This window comes from Equus quagga, chromosome 6 (genome assembly GCF_021613505.1).
Source record: "Equus quagga isolate Etosha38 chromosome 6, UCLA_HA_Equagga_1.0, whole genome shotgun sequence".
In the NCBI taxonomy this organism is placed as follows: Eukaryota; Metazoa; Chordata; class Mammalia; order Perissodactyla; family Equidae; genus Equus; species Equus quagga.
In genome coordinates, this window is record NC_060272.1 from 32,082,341 (window position 1) to 32,103,440 (window position 21,100).

A 21,100-nucleotide genomic window follows, 5' to 3' on the forward strand; every position below is an offset into this window, starting at 1 on the left:
TAGAATAAAACTAAGTGAAGTATCATGGTATTCCATAATCTAGTTTCCTAGGAATGCCAAACTGGGATGGTTGGCAGTGGTAAATAGTGAAAGATCACCAGGAAATGTGAATATTGCGGAATTAGAATTTTGCCCCAGGAAATGATTCTCCTTGTCCTGCTAACCTTGGATAAACCCAGTACCATTCTATAAGGAAGCTGGTGATTTTCATTATGACTTGGGAGTAGAGTCACATTACCATGGCCTAACATGGCCTTGCATGTAGTAGCTGCTCCAAAAATACTTGTAGAGTTAAATTCAGTTCTCTTTTCCTCCTTCTCTGGGGGAAATCTATTACTGCCTTACCTAGCTCTGGGAAAAGACATTTCCCAAGGGAAAGATATTAGACCCTGAACCTTTAAGGCAATCAGTCAGCTCCACCCACATCCAGGTACATAGTGTACATGATGATCATGTAGAAAAAGATTAGTAAAGCCAGTGGTGGACATTTCACCTCTATTTGTGTCAATCACCCAGAACCTGCCTTACTTCATCCTTGAATTGTAGATATTTCTTTCCTTTTATTCATAGCTCTCAATCCTGGCTTTGTTTCCTTATTTGGGGATGTTGTTAGGGGTCCAATGGTGCCCCCCACTCCAAATTCACATGTTGAAGTTCTAATGCCAGTATGTCAGAATGTGACTTTATTTGGAGATGGGTTCTTTACAGAGGTAATCAAGTATAAATGAGGTCATTAGGGTGGTCCCTAATCCAATATGATGGGTATCCTTATGAGAAGAAGAAATTTGGACTCAGACACACATAGATGAAGACAACATGAAGACACAGGGTGAAGACAAGCCAAGGAGAGAGGCCTAGAGTAGACCCCACCCTCTCAGCCCTCAGAAGAAACCAGCGCTACTGACATCTTGATCTTGGAGTTCTAGGCTCCAGAACTGTGAGAAAATAAATTTTTGTTTTAAGCCATCCAGTCTGTGGCACTTTGCTCTGGAAGCCCTCACAAATTAATACAGATCTGCTTCTGCCCTCACAACACGATTACCTGTAGTTTCTCTGCCTGATGCTGGACATCCTCACTTCCTCTGGCACTTTCCTGTCTTAGCTGCTTCAGACACTGCATCTTTGCTCTGCTTACACTTTTCCCCCTTTCCCCACCTAGTACCCAAGCCTTTTTGGACACCAGCTCTTGTGAGGGAGAGCAGGAATGGGTTTGGATGTGAGGAAGGAGAAGAAATCAGAATCTTACAAATCCAACAACTACAGGTAGATAACTCAAAACTGGACCTATGCATGCCTTCAAAGAAGTACACTCCCAAACTGGTATAATTGCAAACCATCGAATAAACCATTTTATTAGTGGTTTCATAGAATTTTTGTTATTTTTATTAAACAGTATCACCTATCAGGTTTGGTAGAGTGGATTATAAAATTTTAATCTGAATAATCTATACTAATACTTAAAGCAAAATAGAAAGTTCCAGATTATGAAAAGTACAAAATGTGTATTTGCTTGTTCACCCTGGTTGATGTCATCAGCTAGATTTGAAGATCCAATAAAAGAAGTTCAGATTGCCCATAAACTCCTCAAGTTGAAAGATTTAAAAATAAATTTCATTCTTTAATTAAGACCACGTCTATTGCATCATGTCTTTTACACCACGGTAGAAGATGAAGAGCTGTGAGTCCAAGTGTGAAAAACCGACTTTTATAGAAGCCCAGCAAATGCTGCAGGGTCGAGCAAAGGCTTGATTCCAAACCCTTTTCACGGCAGTTGTAGTGGAAGGAAGACCTTATAATCCTGACTTGTATAATTTATGAGTAGTTGGAATTAACTCCAAGAAAAGTCACCAATTCTCTGTGATACAGTGAAAAATGCTAAAAAGAAATTGTTGTTAGTTATTGCAACTAAAAATGCTTTTTTAAATGTAGATTTCAAAACGTTTAGGAGAAAATATGTTATCTATTTGGAAGGTCATAGCACAAATTTTGAATATAGGCATTTATCCATGCTATAATAATGTAATTTGTTTTTCACTGCCCCACTAAGGAATACGACAGTCCCTTACAGGGCAGATTAAGAAAAAAATACAGATTCTGGGGACCAAGTTATTATCATGTTTCTTATACAACTTTTCCTAGGATAAGCTCTTCATGAGCTTATCAGCTCACTCCCAACTGCTCTTCCTCTCTTATGAGAGTGTGAGAGGTATTTATTAAGAGCTGCAATATGTTTCTCGCTATATAGCTTACTTAAATTGCTTTTGTAGAGTATCAAACACATTTGCAAAATTAAGAGCCTCCATATAAAAAATTTACTATGGTACTTCTTTTATGCCAAGAACTAAATCCTAGGCACTAAACTTTAGTTCAAAAGGAATATTTGTCTCTCTGAAAGGAGTGTAGAATACAGTGAGATAACCAGTATAATTCTCCAACAATGCCATTGACATGGCAAAATGGGCCCAGCTTTATATATTTTCATAATTCATTTCAATGAGGGAGTCTTATAGATTTTAAATTAAAGAAATTAACAGGTCTATAGAGAAACTGGACACGTTAGGTATTTTAAGATGCGACCAAGAATTTCAGTGGCTCTAATTCACCAGGGTTCATTGAGATTATGTCATGGGCAAGAGATAGCCATTTGCTTAAGCAAGGAGATCAGTCTTATATCAGATTCCTTTAGTCTGGTTTCACTCATGGGGGCTCGGAATATTAGAGTTGAAAAGAAATAGGCTTTACCTAGTGGATGATCACAGGGCCTCAATTAGTTTGAGATTTAACCTTTAATTCACAGAATATTTGTTAGGCACCTAGTGTATGCCAGGCATTGTGCTATGCCCTGTAGATAGAAATGAACAAGACAAACCCAATCCTTGCCATTAAAAATCCTATAGTCAGAGAGAGATGATTAAATAATAATTCTCTCTAAGAGACGAATGCCATGGGATGGGGAAGACAGAGAGCTTGATCACATCTAGAAGAAGCATCTGATGCAGATGTAATGGGCCAATGGGGCTTCCCAGAGCCTGAGAGAGAGACATTTAAGCTGACATCTAAAGGATAAGTAGAAGTTATCTATGCAACAGCGATGAAGGAGGAATGAGGAGTGTGAGAGTCAGGGTGTGTGTGAGAGTAGGGATTGCTTGGAGGTGGAGGGTAATAGGGGAGGGGAGTAGAAAGGTCTCTGGAGGCAGGATTGGTGGGCTTTGGAAACCAGGTTAAGGAGTACAGCACCTATCCAATGGCAGTGGGAAGCTACTGAAGGATTTCATCAGAAGAATGAGGTGATCAGATTTGTGTTTTAGGAAGATCACTCTACAATATGGCAAATAGAAGGGCAAAAGAAAGACTGGCAGCAGAGGGACAAATTAGGGGACTGCACAATAATCTAGACAGTAGTGGCGGGGATGTTGAAGTGTCTCAGTTCCTGAGATAATTAGAAGCATCCAAAGTGACCTATTGATCACCAGAATTGAAGCAATGGAAAGAGTCAAGGTTACCCCTTCCCAGATTTCTGTCTCAAGGAAAAATATGAGAAATATGCAATAGGAAGATGGAAAGGAACTCTTCTCTTATTGGAACACTAAAAACTTGAAGGTATGTGTGTTAGCAAATAGGAAGCCCTTAAAAAGATGGAAGGATAATACTACAAATAGTTTAGAATTTTTTTTTTCTACTTCAGATGAAGGATGCTTTTTCTAACTGTAAAAGCCCAAGTGTCACTAGATGCTTTTCAATCTTCATTTGGGGGCAGCAGTTTATAGGCTGCAGATAAGTGAATATCTCTCTTTAATGTCTGTTCACCAAAATGTGAAACTGTCATCACCAGAAGTCATGCAGTTTCTCCCTGAATAAATGAAAATTCTGTGCACATCTGCATTCATTCAGGTTATTGTGTTCCTAGAAGGAGCTCAGGGACACCTGCTTACATTCTGATCAATGACTGGAGTTTATTCTGCCCCTAACTGTGAATTAAATAGACAGCTGCTGGAAATGTCAGCAAAGTCAGATAAAAAGAACTCTGATTCACTGCTGTTACACTATTAAATAATCAGTGCTCATGTCACACTGAATTGGATATAAAAGTGTATTGTGGCTGGCATTCCTAGGTGGAGGCACTTTAAAATGCCCCCTCTCTCTACCCGTTAGAATCAAGTGGGCAGCATAGACACACTATAGATACATGTGACTGAACCAATTGAATGAAGTCACTTTTTTTCAAATAGGCAGCTTTCCTGTTTGTCTGTTCTGTGATAATTCTTGAACATTCTGGCTGATTATGATCAAATCTGGTGTAACTACTAAAGAATAGTCAGACGTTGCTTAGGTTAGATCTGTGGATCAAGCTGCCATCCGAAAGCAACATCTTGGTCAATATTTTTAAATTTCCTTTTTATAGTAATCCATCTATATAAAGGAAATCTCTCCTTTTTATAGATATTTTATTAGGGGTTGCTGAAATACAAACTACCTTTTTATAAAATTAACCTCTTCTAATGAGGCAAAACTCTTATGAGAAAGTTACCATTGTCTGTCAACATAACACGTTTCCCAGAGGGAGGGAGGGAGGGACGGAGGAGAAAGTAAGAAGGGCAAAGTGAGAGAGGGAGGGAAGTGCATTTTGTGGACTCGGCCACCGAGCGACGAACTGGCTACAGTAGAAGATACCGTGAGTTATTCCACATGTGGTTATTAAACCTAACCTCTTCCAGCATGGTTGGGAACCTCCTGAAACTGTTACTAACAAAAAGAAAAATCTACCCCAACCAATACCACTGTGAAGAAGTGGTTCTACTTAGCAAAGATATTTCCATACAATTATCAGCGGCAGGGTTGACACCCAAAATCTGCTGTTATTTCAGCTATGGGAAAACCTCTGTGAGACAAGTACTTTGTCTCCTCCCTGCCATTTTAACAATACTTTTCTAGAATAAATGTATCTAATTGTAGTCCTTTCACTCCCGGGCGGGAGGGGCATTGGAAGGGAAGCGACTGCAGGGAGTATGAAGGATGGAAAGAAGAGGAGAGTCTGAGCTTTTGTTTTTCACAGAACTTTTGTTTTTACTCGAGGTAATGACATCAGAAGGACTTGAGTTTAGATCCAGGATGTATTTTCTTTCTTGAGAAGGTTATTTCATGTCTTTGAGCTATAGTTTTCTCTTCTGTAAAATAGGGTGTATGACATGTTTGTCATGGGATTGCTGTGAGGATTAAATGTATATAAATTGCCAGTCACACCATCAGTGCTCAATAAATGCTACTCTCTAAGTAGCAATTGCTCTTCAGTTACCTTTGTACCTTCTCGCTTCAGAGACGCCAACACCCCAGTGATAAAAACGTACAAAAAAGAAAAAGCAAAATAAAGCACTAATGTAGAAAACAAACTAGGAGACATAAGAGCTTGGTCAATGAGTACATTACACTGTCCTCTTTCTCCCAGCGAGTTCAAAACACTTTTCCATATGTTAATTTGCTTTCTTCATCCAGAACATTGAGACTGTGATTCCCAGCTATATGATTATTATGATAACATTTCAAGCCAGCAGAAGTATTTGGACATTTAATACAATACACTCTAGTGTGTTATCTATTATCTATTAATAAAGCCCTTTTGGTGAAAGATATGACATAAAGACAGTGAATTATAAGATATTTGCAGAACTCAAAATGGAAGTTCAAGGTTAAAATCTGCTGTAATATTTTGCGAGCTCGCACTAGCTGTGGTTCCGTAATTCTGAAGACCCTGAATACCCTTTCCGATGCTCTGTAGGCATCCATATAAACCACCAGTTAGGTTCAGCTTCTCCAAAATACTTTTTCTTCTTATTTAATTTCATTCATTTTCCATTTCAGTCCTGACACTTCATTTCCTATAAACAACAAATACTAAGTTGTCTTAGTGCAAATAAAAAGCACAGAATTGAGTGCAAAATAGTGCAATTGATTCCAAAAGAATGCAAGGTTTCCTTGCTGACAGGAGACACATGGGTTATCAATGTGTCCTTATTGGAACACTAAAGAAAAAGAGAAGCCTTCTTTAGAAGAGAGAGAGAGAAAAAGAGAAAATTCTTAACCTAGAATGTTGAGAACCTGTCAAGATAGTTAGACAAAGTCACTTACCGCTCCATGTTTCTGAGAGCTGAAGGTTTCACTTTAATAAGATTGTCCAAGTCTTGGCTATTCAAAACAGAAAAAAAGATGTTCAGATTAGTGATAGGTTTTTTGGTTGTGCTAGGTCAATAAAACAACATTTTATTTTATTTTACTGAGGTAACATTGGTTTATAACATTATATAAATTTCAGGTGTACATCATTATGTGTCGATTTCTGTGTAGACTACATCATGTTCACCACCCAAAGACTAATTACTATCCATCACCATACACGGTGCCTTATCACCCCTTTTACCCTCCTCCCTCCCTGGTTCCCCTCTGGTAACCAATCTATTCTCTGTATCTGTGCAAATAAAACAACACTTTAAATCCACTCCATGCAGGGGCAACAGACAGATGAAAGTGTGAAATGATTGCTTTTATTTGATTACCTCTGATTGCTTCTGATTACTGCAGGATTCACTTTGATGAGGTTATCAAAATCCTCGTTTCTTTAAATAGAAAAAAAAAAAGAAAGCCTGATAATTATAAAGTTCTTTTGGTAAGATCATTAAGGTCATAAATCTTCTTGAAATAATAATAAAACAAAATATTCTTCCTGACCAAAGTACAAAAATGAATATAGTTCTATTACCTTCGATTGTTGGTGAGAGTTTCAGGATTCACTTTGATGAGTTTATCAAGATCTTGATTTCTTTAAGTGGAAAAACATTAAAGCAGCTTGGGTTAGAGATAATATGAGGGTAAATTGGTTGGAAATAGGAAGAAAGGATTAGCCATCTTATCATTTAGAATGAGACATACTGGTTTAGCATAGGACAGCCTTGAAATAAATTTTTTAACCAATCTAGGGTAGGATGAATTTTGCTGGGTCAGAAAATAAACTACTCTTACTTTACATACTTTATTGCCAGAGCACACCCACGAGAGCATGCTCCCTAAGTGTTCATGGCAAACATCCGGTGATTAACCACTTTTCACTCTCGAATGTTTTCACATTACAAATATATAAACTGATTTTAATGTCCTTGTTATTTTTAAAATCACATTCACGAACTAAAGATATTTTTTGAAACACTAATAAGCTCTAAAATTGGGATTGTACTTAACATAAGGCTTGGCAAAGAGAGTTCCAGCAATCCATCAAAATTGTAACCTTTCTTTTCTCTACAATGACTAAAAAGACAAATTAAAATCAGTTGTTCATGGTCAAATTACATACTCTGAAAACTATCCACTTTCTATTTGAAGTCCTACCAGTTTCTTTTCTCAGTCACAGAACAGTATTTCCTCCCACGTGGTTTGTTGTCATTCACTGTCTCAGCATAATACCTTGTTTTGAGGGTTGGAAAGTAGTGATTTTTCAAAGTGTTCCTCTAAATCCCTTTTTAATAGTTATTCAAAGAAATACAATAGCCTGCCATGGCAAGAAATCACAGGACTGATGACATCCGCTTCCAGTACCATCTTGGACAGCAATATCCCTGCACTCCTTTCCCCCTAAGTAAGAGTCCTTTTTCCTTACACAAAAATGAAATACATTTCACTCATCAAAAAGACTGATGCAAGGTTAAGAACTGAAGGGGAACCACTTACAGGTTAACCGTCAAATAGGTCTGAGAAAGGTCTGCATTTCCCTTCCCCAGTCTTAAATCTTTCTGTAGAATGCGCTTCCCAGCTCATGGTTCCACTCAGTTTGGTCTGGTCCTCATTGTTCTCAGGTTTCCATGGTAGACAGACAACCCCTAACTGAATTTTCACTGTTTTGAATTACCTTCAAAATAATATTCTCAACTAAAGATAATCAACTGATGTCTACAAATACTATTAAAGGAATGATTAACAAATGAGAACTATTTAAAATATAATTTCCTTTCATAAATTGATTGCAAAACCTGTTATAAAACTGAACTGTGCCTGGAACACAACAATCTTTAAAATGAGGTTAATTTCACATATCGCAAAAAAAATACAAGAATAAAACTTTGTAGAGGAGATAATATGTTCAAAGGCCACAACCTTTTCACGTAAAATTAATCACAATATTTTTTAGTGTAACTATGTTTAATATTCATGTACCAGCATAATTAAGAGTAAGCTGCACAGAAAGTGCAAACGCAAACGTGAGAACTTCCATTTTCACTGTTCTGCTGAGCACAGAGAATTTGATTCATTCAACAACCTGGAACAGTGACATTCAAACTACTGTTTCATAAAGTCCATTAAGAAATACATTTTACATCACAGTCCAATACTCTCTTTTCAGACATACACACACACAATACAATATACATTTTGTGAACTAACACTCTTACTACATAAGAACTCTCATATTTTCTACTCGATTTAGTTCAATTTAATTGGGAAAAAATGCTGATTGCCACTCACTAAATTAGTCACAAGACCCTTGAATGAGTTGCAACCCACAGTTTGAGAAACACTGACTAGAAAACATAGGAATGTATGCTGTGTTCTACCCTACACCTAAAAGACAATATCGTGTGTCAATAAAACAAGGATCTCAGTAACAGTCCTGAATTGCCTTGATTGATAGCATCATGCAATTTATCTCAATGAAGTGAAAGCAACAAATTTATAGATATTTTTTTCAGGGCCTAGATCCCTGCAAACACAAGAATCTTATGTCTAAATTTAACCTGGAAAAACGTAACATTTTTCCTACTCTAGTTACTGCTTTTACTTATTTTGCTTTAAGGATGTAGTAAAGGGATACAACAGAATATTTAGCTGTGATTACTTCCATGTACTTTAAAAGCTGTAAAGAGCTTTGTAGTCATTTGCACATTTGTGCCGTTGTCATCTATGAAGTAATCTTTCAAAGGACACCTCCTGGCTGTCCCATGACAGGAGCAACAATCCTAGCTTTATAGCCTCTGCTATTTCCTGAGGTGCTTAATTAACTCATTTATTTTAAGATCAAAGTCTGTGTACTGTGGTTTAAAGACCAAGAGGTGGGCTGGGAGTTAGAAGAACTCACATAAGACTCTGAGATTTTTGCCCCTGGCCTCAGTATTCTCATCTGTGAAATGAAGAGATTGGATTGGATCATCTCCAAGGCTCTGTCCTCTCTAACATCTTCTACTCCTGGGAAAGGATGAATGTGAATTTGACTGCCTGTCATGTTTATTAAGTTATCTATTCAATGTTTCTTTTTCTTTTTAAATGCAATGCACCGACAATGCATTTTATATTCAGCAAGTAGTACATGAATATTCCAAAAATGTAATATATTAAATTGACAACCTATTATTGTCCTGGAGTAACATCTCTGTGCCCCTGGTACGTAATTAGCTTTAATCTATGATAATTGCCTGCTGTTAATAAGATTGACTATGTCTACTGAATTCTCTTTTTGGCGTTCACAGCCTGTAATTATACCTAATGTGCAACTAATGATACCTAGTTGTAAGCTTCAAACCCAGTAGGTGCTCAGTAATTATTCACTGCCTAACAGATCACAGAACTACTATCAGTCTTCCACTAGTTTTCTCTGTGACCCTGGTCAAATCACTTAACTTTTCTGATTCTTCATTTCCTCTTCTGTAAATTGAATAGGTTTGGCTGAAACAGTGGTTTTCAAAATTGTTCAAACTAATGGGGCTATGAGTTCTCTGAGGTTCCCTCCCTCTAGCTCTAAAATTTTGCAATTTTTATATGTACCAACTAAATTCAAAAAGGAAAATCATGAAAACATTTTTAAGATATATTTATTAGTAGTGTATAATGATATAAAAATATTCATATAACCAGAGACAAAAAGTGAATTTCATCATCTTACAGACACTACTTAAAGTATTATCAAATTTTAGGTCCATAACTTTGCTGGGAGCAGCAAACCATCTAAGAAGCAATGACCTTCATGACATTTCCACTGACTAACAGAAAACACTCTTTGAAAACGAGGTGAATGATATTGCTGGTGATGAATCTAATGAAGCGTCTGGTCTTTTTTTCTAATTAACTATCATTAATAAATTTTAATCAGTTTCAGACAAAGGCATTAACATCAGTCCTATAAAACAAACAGCGCATAGACTAGCTGTGCTGTGCCCTAGTCCCTCCTTCTAACTGCTTTCCTTGAGGCTGAAAGAAGTGAAGCCACCATCACATATTTTCCAGCTGCCCCTCTTTCTTGCTAGCAACAAATGGTTAAATATCTGTTTCCAGGGACATACAAAAATTGTGATGCTTTTCAAGACTTATATTCAATTTGCCCACAGAATGATTATAAGTGATTTATATTCATATTGTGTTTAGTTAAGGAGAAACAAAACAAAACAAATAAACAACATCCTTCTCTTACCCAGTCATGTTTTTGGCAGCTTTGGAGCTTACATTAATACGTTCATCAAGACCTTGTTCACTACTAAAACAAAATAAAATAAAAGGTCACATTCAGTTGGAAATCAGCAAATTTTATGATCAGTATGTTTTCTTTTGACAGTTGTGAATCATTCAATGCGATCCCAGCTAAAAACTAATGTTAACTGAGTTTCTACTTTATGAAGTTTTTAAAAATTCTCAAAACAATCTACTGAGGTAGATATGATCGTCCTGCCTTTATAAATAAAGAAATTGAGCTTCATATAAGTTAAGGTACTCCTTGGGCCCAAGTACCTAAGAAGTGGCTGAGGGTGAACCAGGATTGAAACCATAGCAGCTGGACCCCAAACCTCATGCTTCCTCCTGCTGACATCCTTCCTTCCAATATGTTCACAATAATTCCTTCCATCTGGATAATGCTTTCACCAATGTTATCATCACAATAATTCTGAGAGGTAGCGTAGAGTTACTCTGTCATGCTTTCTTTTTTTTTTTTGGTGAGGATGATTGGTCCTAAGCTAACATCTCTGTTGCCAATCTTCTTCTTTTTCTTGAGGAAGATTGTCCCTGAGCTAACACCTGTGCCAATCTTCCTCTATTTTGTAGGTGGGTCACTGCCACAGCATGGCTTGATAAGCGGTGCATAGGTCTGCACCTGGGATCTGAACCCATGAACTCCAGGCCGCTGAGGCAGAGTGTGCAATTTAACCACTGTGCCACAGGGCTAGCCCCATTGTCATGCTTTCCTAAATTTTGTTCCAGGGTATAATGGGTCTTAACTTCTCAAGAAAACAGAAGTATATTTAATGTCATGAAAAAATATTCTAATCAAGTATATGAATGCTGTGTCACCTTCTCAAGAGTCATTTAAAAATTAATCCTTGGGTTTGTGAAAGAGTAGAAAGCCAATATTCTTTGGTTTATTCAGTTTTATGAACTTACAATTTGTTAACTATACATTTACAGTAATAATCTAGTTATGTGATTGCATCAAAATGAATTTTTCAAGTAGTAATTAAACAAAATTAGTTTCAATATTATAATTTTAAACAATATTATAATGAAATAAATTGAAGCTATAATAAAAGAAGAATCTATCCGAGATTATTAAACATCAACAAATTAATATGTTCTCATTTTTTTATGTCTCCTTTCAAAATGTCCTAAAATATACAATTAATCTTATTTTTTGGCATAATTTGGAGACTTGCTCAGGAGTCTTCAACAGTCTTGATAAGCTTACCTTTTGTTTGCTGAGGGAATCACTTTGATAAGATTGTCCAGGTCTTTGTTCCTAAAAATATATTGTAAGTTTCAATAGCTGGTAAAATCAACTAAAATAAATAATAATTTACACATTTTTTCAACTTTAATATTGAATTTAGTGACTGTTGCTAATTTAAAACTTCATCATTACTTGAATTCCCTTTTTAGCTCTATGTAAAAGCAGTTGGCTACTATCAATCCATTTCTTACACAACTATGTATATATGAGAATTTAATTTAGTTTTAGTCATATTCCTTTCAAGACAACCTCAAATTTAAATTACTCTTAAACTCCTAATTTTCCATATTATATTTTGCAGTAGGATTAATATTTGGAATACTTTTGAAGGTTGTAATGAATAACAGAAAAATGTAAAACTGTTCATCATTTCCATGTGCTCCTTGCTTCCCTTCAAAACAAAACCTAGGACGTAACAAAAAAAAGAGTTACGTCCTGATTCTAAGGTATGCAGGTAATAGACATAATGTGAATATGTAATATTGAGGCTATTCCAAGATATTAATCAAATCACTTTAGAATCGTACTTCATGCAATGCTAAATCAGAACAAGTAAGACTTCAGATTACACACCTTGTTTTTACTCCAAATGCTCAAATAGGCAGTCATAGCTCTAAAAAGGCCTTTCTATTATCACACTGGACTCTTATACCAACTGTAACACCAAAAGGCCTGAACAAGAGGCTTAATCTGATATACCTTATTATTGGATGATATGTTATATATCCCAAAGAAAAAAGGACCAGAAAGGCTTATATCACTTAACTAATCTTTAGGATTAACCTATAAACTAATTTTACCATGCACATATCCTTGCATGTAAATTACTGCATTCTACTATGTTGAACTACATGAAATTGTCATTTTATAGAGTCAAACATGGTTGACAGTCAATAATTTTGTAAGGTTCAACCTAATAGGATAATTTCTTTGCTATCTTCTCTGAATTAAGCATTGAGTGGTGCTATGGGACCCAACAATGAAGAAAAAATAGTAACTAATAATAATACCAATAGACAATGTCTAATAAGTACTTGAGCATTCAGTGCTTTACAAGCTTGATCTCATCTAATTTTTCTAGGAACTCATGAAGAAATTAACTCTTACAATCCCCACTTTACAGATAAAGAAGCTGAGGCTTAAAGGGGATTAAGTGATTCGTCTAAAATTACAGTTAGTAAGTGATCTCTGAACTCAGAAATTTTACTACCAAGTGGAAGAAATGATACATGACCAAATGCAATACATGGTAGCATGCGGGTACTAAAATAGAGGCCCAAAGACTGTGCAGTAAAGGTCATATGATTAAGGCCATCTTCACCTTTAGATACTAAGTTATCTTGGAAGACGAACAAGGGACATCTATCTTTCTCTGAATCTTAATCTGTAATATAAGGTATTATACGGTCTCTGGATTCAGTACCTGACCCTCAGAAAATAATAATAACATTATATTCTCATTTAGTGATCAAAATCTAAGGACAATTTAGCACTAAATATTCAGGTAAAAGAATGATGGAATTTTTTATCTAACCATAAAATAAATAAAACGATATAAGTAAGGGAGAGGAGGATGGGCAGCAGGCTGTGTTCTGGCAGCTGCCCCAAATACATTCAGAGTTGATCCTCCTGCCCTACCCACATGAAATACTATCTAGTCCAGGGGTGAGCAATCTGCGGTTCTCAAGCTAAATCCAGCCTGCAGTCTGGATTTGTAAATAAAGTTTTATTGGCACACAGCCATGCCTATTCATTTACAATGTATCGTCTGTGGCTGTTAGTTGACTAGTTAAAACGGAGACTGTTTTGGCCCCCCAAACCTCAAATATCTACTATCTATGCTGACCCCTTATGTAGTCTATTAAACTTTAAATGATAGTAAAAATAGAGAGTATTCCTATATGCAAAGTAAGATAGGAAATCTGTCAGAAAGAAGATACATACTTTGGTATCTTTTATATTTAACTTATGTTCCAACTAGTGTAACAATGTATGTTTATAGCTCCACAGTTTTGTCATGTCTCTTAGATTACACAACATGATGTACCTTAGAGAAAATTCTCTCTATATAAAAGAAAAACGTCCTTCTTTGTATTCTTCTTTATTTCAATGAACTGAGTATAATTTTTGAAAACGATCTCCCAACTTTAGGAAGTGTTTGGGTGGCAGACAGAAAGAGGAGAGGGAATGAATGATGGAGGAAGAAGGGAGAATTTTTGTTCACATGAAGATCTTCCTTTAGACTGCTTAGCTCTAAGAAATTGTTTTGGGATGTTGTTTCATCTCATGGGGAATCCCAATTCATTTTGAGGAAATCCCAAGTGTGGGACATAAATCTTACATTGATATGAGATATTTTAAGGAATTCTCTCCCCTCCACTAAAGCTCACAGCTAGGGAGCCTGGAGCAAGGACTTGAACACCAGGTTTCTGACAGAAAGCTGTTGATTTTGGGTCCATTACTGGCTGTCTCTATGGTGTGACAACAAATTCTATCATATTTTCAAGTTGAATAGAAAAAAAAGGAGAGCGAGAAGAGTTCCATAAACCTCACCCTTGGTTAGTTCTGTTTGTTTCAGGAGCCACTTTGATGAGGCTGTCAAGACTTTGGGCCCTATAAAACATGGAACAAATGATCAGATCCGTGGTCAATTTACATCATGTGATTGCAAATATTTGTTAAAGCTGAGAAACATTTTTTCTTATAAAATACTTTATTATAAAATATTTATTAAAACAGAGATCACCTCAACAGTTTTTCAGTGCTGACTATGAATATATACTTTTGGACCTAACTATAACTGCATAGAAATAATAAACAATAACTAATGGTTTTAGACAATTCATGACATGCTGGGCATTGTCCTAAGTGATTTACATGATTTATATAAGTCAGTCCTCCCATCAATCCTTTGCCATAGGAAGCATTATCATTCCAATTTCACAAAGGGAAAAGTTGAGACACATAAAGATTAAGTTTTTCACACGTAGGTAGTAGCGGCAGGGCTGGAATTTAAAGGTAAATAATCTAACTTCATGTTAGATAAACCGCATGTGCTTTTCCATGACACCAACCCATCTTACTGGAACTTAGTAACTGAATTAGCGTTGGAAGTGACTAGAGCGTACTTGGTCCGGTTTCCTCACGTTGAGGATGAGAAAACTGAAGTCCAAACAGGGGAAGTGACCAGTCCCATTTCGCACAGTCAGTGAGGGGCAGAGCCAGGCTATGAGCTCCGTTCTTTCCCCTTGCCTGTGCCACCTTCTACTTAAGAAAAATAAACAAATCAACAAATAAAAGTGTCCTGTCCATCCTGGGAAAACAACTGTGCATCTAATGAATCAAAGGGTACCTCCCTTACATTAGAAATCAGTTGACCAAAATCTTTAACATTCCAGATGTGAGGTCATGAGGGTTGCATGGCTTTTCTTGAACTATTATTGACTTCAGTGTCAGTCTGCTGAAATGATAATTTAATTATGTTTGTAAGCATTGGTTAGTGTGAAAAAAATAAAAGGAGCGTATTAAATCTTACCCTTGCACACTTTTTCCCATTCTTGGATCCACTTTGATGAGGTTATCAAGGTCTTTGGAACTTTAAACAAAAAAAAAAATGATAAGTAAAAATGGAATTAAATCAATTAAGTATTTTAATTGAAAGGATATATGTGCTCAAGATGAATTTTACTATTAAGTTTTGAGAAAAATAAACACCAGTCTATGCCCTTCATTTGAAAAAGTAAAAATTTTGACCTACATACAAATCATTGATATTCTGGCTCAGTTTCCCATTTTACCCTCAAAACGAAGTTAGGGCAAGATTGAGTTAAAAAAAAAATCAATTCAGGGACTACATAATGACTTGCCAAAAACTCTCACCTGGCCTCTCTAAATATTCCATCTAATGCTGCCACTGTAACTAAACTATATTTTGTTAATAATTTCTGTTTGTAGTGCCTTTTTGCTTTAAAGGGGTTTTATGTCTATTATTTCACTTGATTCTTACAACAATCAAGTGACAAAGATGGAACAGACATTATGATCTCGTTTGAGAACTAAAGATGTCTGAGCTCAGAGCGTTCAAGGGACTTGCTCAAAGGCATCCAGCTGGTAATTAATGGAGGTCAGACTTTCTGATTCCAATCCAAAGATTTTTCAACACAGCTTCTCTGATGAGTTCCACAAATTGATGCAGACAGGGAAGGAAGAAAGATAAGACATAATCCTTACCCTGGGGTGCTTCTGTTTACTTCAGGGGTCACTTGGATGAGATTGTCAAGGCTCTGGCCCCTTTAAAACAGAGAAGAAATGAAGAGGTTAATGACAGATTAGGACCAAGTGGATAAAACTATTCACTGAAATTCGAAAACAGTATAAAACACTCACAGATCATGCCAAAGACTTGAAGATGTTAAAAGTGACTATGCAGAAGTATGTAGGGATTTATACATCTCTGACACTCACTGAGACTCAGTGAGACAATATTTTAATCTTGCAGCCATTAGGCCTCTAGCAAATACTGCACTAGCATTCTATCTTTATTTTGATTCATTTAATGCTACGCTCTTAGCCTTTGCCAGGTACACTAAACATTTTTTAGTAGTCTATAGTCGCATCTCATGGAACATTCCAGAAGGCATGCCCTCTACATATCAACTTCCAACACATGGTGGGACTTTTGGACTTTGGAGAATCTGTATTTTGTAAAATTGCCATTCGTTAGCAGCTTTTCTATTCACAACACTGGAATAAGATAAATACACCATTTTGTTAAAGTCCATGATCTGCTTCTATTACTTATAACTGTGTGTTAAAACTACAAATCCTGACTAGTTGTGTTGACAACAAACAATAGGAAGATTAAAACCTACAAGAGTTCTGAAATGTAAGATGTATTTACTGTAATATAAAACTCCAAGTAGTAACTGAAAACACATCAGTATTTTATTGTTACCCTAGAGTATATCTGCTTCTGATCTTAATGAAAATTTGCTTTTCTTATCGCATCTACATGTACTTTCCACAAATGCAGTGCCAGGCAATGCTCCTCTGATCTACAAAGGATCCCATGTGGATAAAGAACATCCACAGAAGGTACTTATGTACCCTATTTCTCCATGCCTTCTGGCCCGAGTAAGAGTGTATCACAAAATCTCTGAGGTTGCATCTATACAACATCAAAGATACAGATATTTGGAAGCAACCAGATGTTGACTCAAGTTTTTACTTGTATCCAGATGTCTAAGAATTGTATACCTAAGCTAAAAGCAGCAATAAAAAATTTGGATCTTTTTTATGCAAATAATGAAACAACCCAACAGAAACAACCACTCTACTCCAGAATATTCCTTGTTGATTTTTTTTTTTTGCCCTTTGTTGATTTTTGCCTCAATGAAGTATGTGAGATTTGAACGCCAGTGACTGGGAAAAAAACCTTCCAGGATTCTATTTCCAGATTTGAGTACTCAAAAAAAAAAATAAATAAATAACACAGGAGTATGCCTTGTAACTCCCCCCCTTGTAATATTTGTGTTGGTTGTGGAGTTTGCTTTGATTATATTATAGAGACCTTGATCTCTTTAAACATATTAAATAAAACACATATCAGTCTAAGGTTACTTAAATGTCAAAGTTCATAAAGTCAATGAAGAAGAGGATGCTAATTAATGTAGTAATGTAAAATAATATTTTGAGTTAAACTGTGTGAGGCAATGCCTCATAGTGCATACATCTTCAATAGTTATGCGTTCTCTCAACCCACAAATAGCTATACAACGTCTACTATTGTCCCCAAGTGCTGGGATGGCTGTGAACAATATAGACACAGGCTTAGCCCTCATGATGCTTCCATTCTAACTTGGGGAGAGCCAGGCAACATACAATCAAACATACAAATGAGTGCCACAATTCCAGATAACAATATATGTTATAAAGAAAATAAAAAAGGGTGCCTGGTGCCCGCGGTGCTGGGGTTGGAGGAGGAGGTGGCAACTTAATTATATTCAGTGATCAGAAGCGGTCTCTTTAAGAAGGTGACAATATGCGGGCAGAGCATTCCCAAAGTGGGAACAGTATATACAGAAGTCTTGAGGCAAGAATGAACCTGGGATAGAAAAAAGAGTAATTTGGCTAGACTATATTGAACAAGTAAAAGGCCATCGCTAAGGGTTAGATTTTTATTCTACCTGAAATGGGAGAATATTGAAAGTTTTTAGTAAGGGAGGGAGCATGATCTTATTTTACTTTTTTTCTTTTTTCTTTTTTTTTTTTTGCTGAGAAAGATTTACCCTGAGCTAACATCTATTGCTAATCTTCCTCTTTTTGTATGTGAGCTGTCACCACAGCATGGCCACCGAGAGACAAGCAATGTAGGTCAGCGCCTGGGAAGAGACTAGTGGTGCAGGTCTGCACCCAGGAACTGAACTCAGGCCACCAAAGTGGAGCCTGCTGAACTTAACCACTAGGCCACTGGGGCTGGCCCAATTTTATTTTACTTTTAAAATATCTACAGAATTTAATTAGGTGTAGTAAAAGAAAATGACAACTACTGTCCCTAAAACCTCCCAGGAAGCACACACATATGAATAGACACACAAACAAACACACATGCACTGCAATGCTCCTACACACCTACACACAGGTGCACACACATACACACCCACGCATATATATACTCATATACATACAAAAGCACACAGATCCACTAACACATATATTTATGCACACACAAGCAAATATGCATATGTATGCGATCACACACATACATTTGCACAGACATGCACACACCCATATACATATGCACTCACATACACGCATAGGCACACATATACACTCATGCACACACAAGCATACACACATAAATGCATACAAACACTTGTACATACATAGGCATGCACACACACACACCAACATATGAAAAACAATAGGTTATGATTTGAAATATTCTCTTTAATAAAAATTGGAAAGAAAAACATGGATTTTTCTTGGAGAGTCAAAGAAAATTAAGTATTTGAACAGTATCTAAATCACTAAGAAAACATAATTCATGTGAATCTTTATTATTGCTAAGAACTACTTGTATCTATTCCGTGCCAGCCATGATAGTCTTCTGACCCCTATTTTGTAGACGAGTAAACTGAGACATGCAGGCACAGCCAGCTGGTGACACAGCCGGAATGTGAACCCAGGTGTTCTAGACTCCTTTGTTGCTCATATTCACTACCTCAGGTTACCTCCTCAAACCACCCAGGTAGCCAGGAAATTAATGCTTTCTTCTCAGTCTGTTGGTTGCAAAACTGTACAAGTCTCTAACTTATTGGGTCGCTGTGCCTTCAACCATGCCACACTGCTGGGAACAGGGCATCCTGACAGTGTGAACACCAGCTTTTCATCTAGCCGAGCCCTTGCTCTGCTGAGTGGCCTGCAGGCATCGGTGACACACTTTAGAATCAACTAATAATATCATGTACTGAGGTAACTGAATGGAAAGGAGTTCAAAGGAAACCACATGGAATTATTTGATACACTGTTTTCAGCAACATGCCAACAAGCTCAGTTTCAAATATATTCCATCTGTTTTTTTAAAAATTAAAAGCAAGAGGACATAAGCTTTCCAGATTTACTTGCTAATTCATAGAAGAACTCTTTTAACAAAGTGCACTTTGTTAAGCTCTTCATCTTTAAACACACACCACACTACATACAAATACACTATACATGTGCACACACAGTTCACACATCCACACACCCACACACATCCACAATACTATTTACACATCCACATACATACACTTATACACTGTTTATACACACACATACACTTATACACACATGCTACTTATACATACACACATACACATATATACACACATTATGATGGTTAATTTCTTGTGTCAACTTAACTGAGTGCCCAGATATTTGGCCAAACATTCTGCGTGTATCTATGACAGTGTTTCTGGATGAGATTAACATTGGAATTGGTAGGCTGAGCAAAGCAGATAGCCCTCCCTAACATGGGTGGGCCCCATCCAATTAGTGGAAGGCCTAGATAGAACAAAAAGGCTAAGTAAGAAGGGACTTCGCCTGCCTGACCACTTGACCTGAGACACTGGTCTTCCGCCCCTGGACTAGAGTTTATACCATACACACATACATACATACAAAGAAAGAAATTACGTAGCTCAGTAGAGAAGGTGGGTCAAATTCCCATTTAATTTCTCAAATCTACCTGATGGCAAACTTCATCCAAGAATAAAATGCAACAGATCACTTCTGTGTATCATTTGCATAAAATTGCTTAATAACATGTGTTTGGGGAAAAGAAAGCTCAGTTTTGGTTTGAATTTCAATTTATTCTTCTGTATATAAGCAGTCAGAATTCCAAAGTGCTCATACAATGCCAAAGGAAAAGAAAAAACTTTAAATGTCTCACCTCTTGATATTTTTATTTGTTTCGGAATTCACTTTAATAAGTCCATTGAGGTCTTGTTTTCTTTGAATATAAAAATGAGTTTTAATGAATGTCATTAAAGTAAAATACTAATCAGGTGAACAATGGTTGGAAAAATTAAGTGGTAAATATTCAAGTTCACGATCTCTGTCAATGTAACTTTTAGAGATCTAAATGAAAATTTTTCTCTTACACCTTGAGCTGAAGACCATTTAAGTTTTTATTTGTTAATAAGAAACATATAATTTTTTGTTTTGTTCTCAAAATGTGTAAGTATATGTGAAACTTGTTACTTAACCAAATCTACTTTGCCCTCAAATACGTCTTGCTAGAATACCCCAAAATGGGTGGCAGTAAAGTTATATAAGTTAGTTAAAATTCCATACTGGCTTCAAAGAGAACATAAATTTCTACTCAAAAAATCAGATATAATTGCCTATTTTGTTTTTAAATAATAGTAATAATAATGTTAATAATAGGAAAATTAATGACTCACTTCTCAGGGAGACACATTTCACCCCCATTAAAATGCATTGACTAATACAAAAGGGGCAGCACCTGAATCCGGAAGGGGCAGTAGAGGATGACAGAAGTATCATGATTGGGTATGATGTCATGTCAACATGCTGCCATGTCAACAGAGCTCTCAAGAGGACAGAAAGTGGTGGAATGTCCTCACTCCCAGTGTGTGTACCTGCACAGCCCCTCCTCTGGGCTACCTTCTGAGACCACCATCTTTAGAGAATTGGTTTACCAGAGTTTTAGTCAAGCCCCACCTGGCTATCTTTGTCATTTTGGAGATCCACTTTGAAAATGTTGTCAAGATTATGCTTTCTTTAGACACAAAGAAATTCAATTCAGTAACTCATCTCTAAAAACAAACCAAAGCCCAAAATCTGGGAGAA

The 21,100-nt window shown here is 36.5% G+C and overlaps 1 protein-coding gene across 14 annotated transcripts in view; it reads right to left on the reverse strand.

Moving 5' to 3' along the window:
- The window catches only part of SCEL (sciellin), a 103,979-nt gene that overhangs the window by 20,291 nt on the left and 62,588 nt on the right, over window positions 1-21,100 (reverse strand). For 10 of the 14 annotated variants that reach the window (XM_046664211.1, XM_046664216.1, XM_046664215.1 and 7 more), the window contains 9 exons: window positions 20,178-20,237; window positions 15,977-16,036; window positions 15,282-15,341; window positions 14,300-14,359; window positions 11,705-11,755; window positions 10,442-10,504; window positions 6,752-6,811; window positions 6,549-6,608; window positions 6,124-6,180 (listed from right to left, as the gene is read on the reverse strand). In XM_046664211.1, the coding sequence (XP_046520167.1) occupies window positions 6,124-6,180; window positions 6,549-6,608; window positions 6,752-6,811; window positions 10,442-10,504; window positions 11,705-11,755; window positions 14,300-14,359; window positions 15,282-15,341; window positions 15,977-16,036; window positions 20,178-20,237 (531 nt within the window). The remainder of the gene's footprint in view (window positions 1-6,123; window positions 6,181-6,548; window positions 6,609-6,751; window positions 6,812-10,441; window positions 10,505-11,704; window positions 11,756-14,299; window positions 14,360-15,281; window positions 15,342-15,976; window positions 16,037-20,177; window positions 20,238-21,100) is intronic. The other 4 variants (XM_046664221.1, XM_046664220.1, XM_046664219.1 and 1 more) reach the window with 1 other exon arrangement.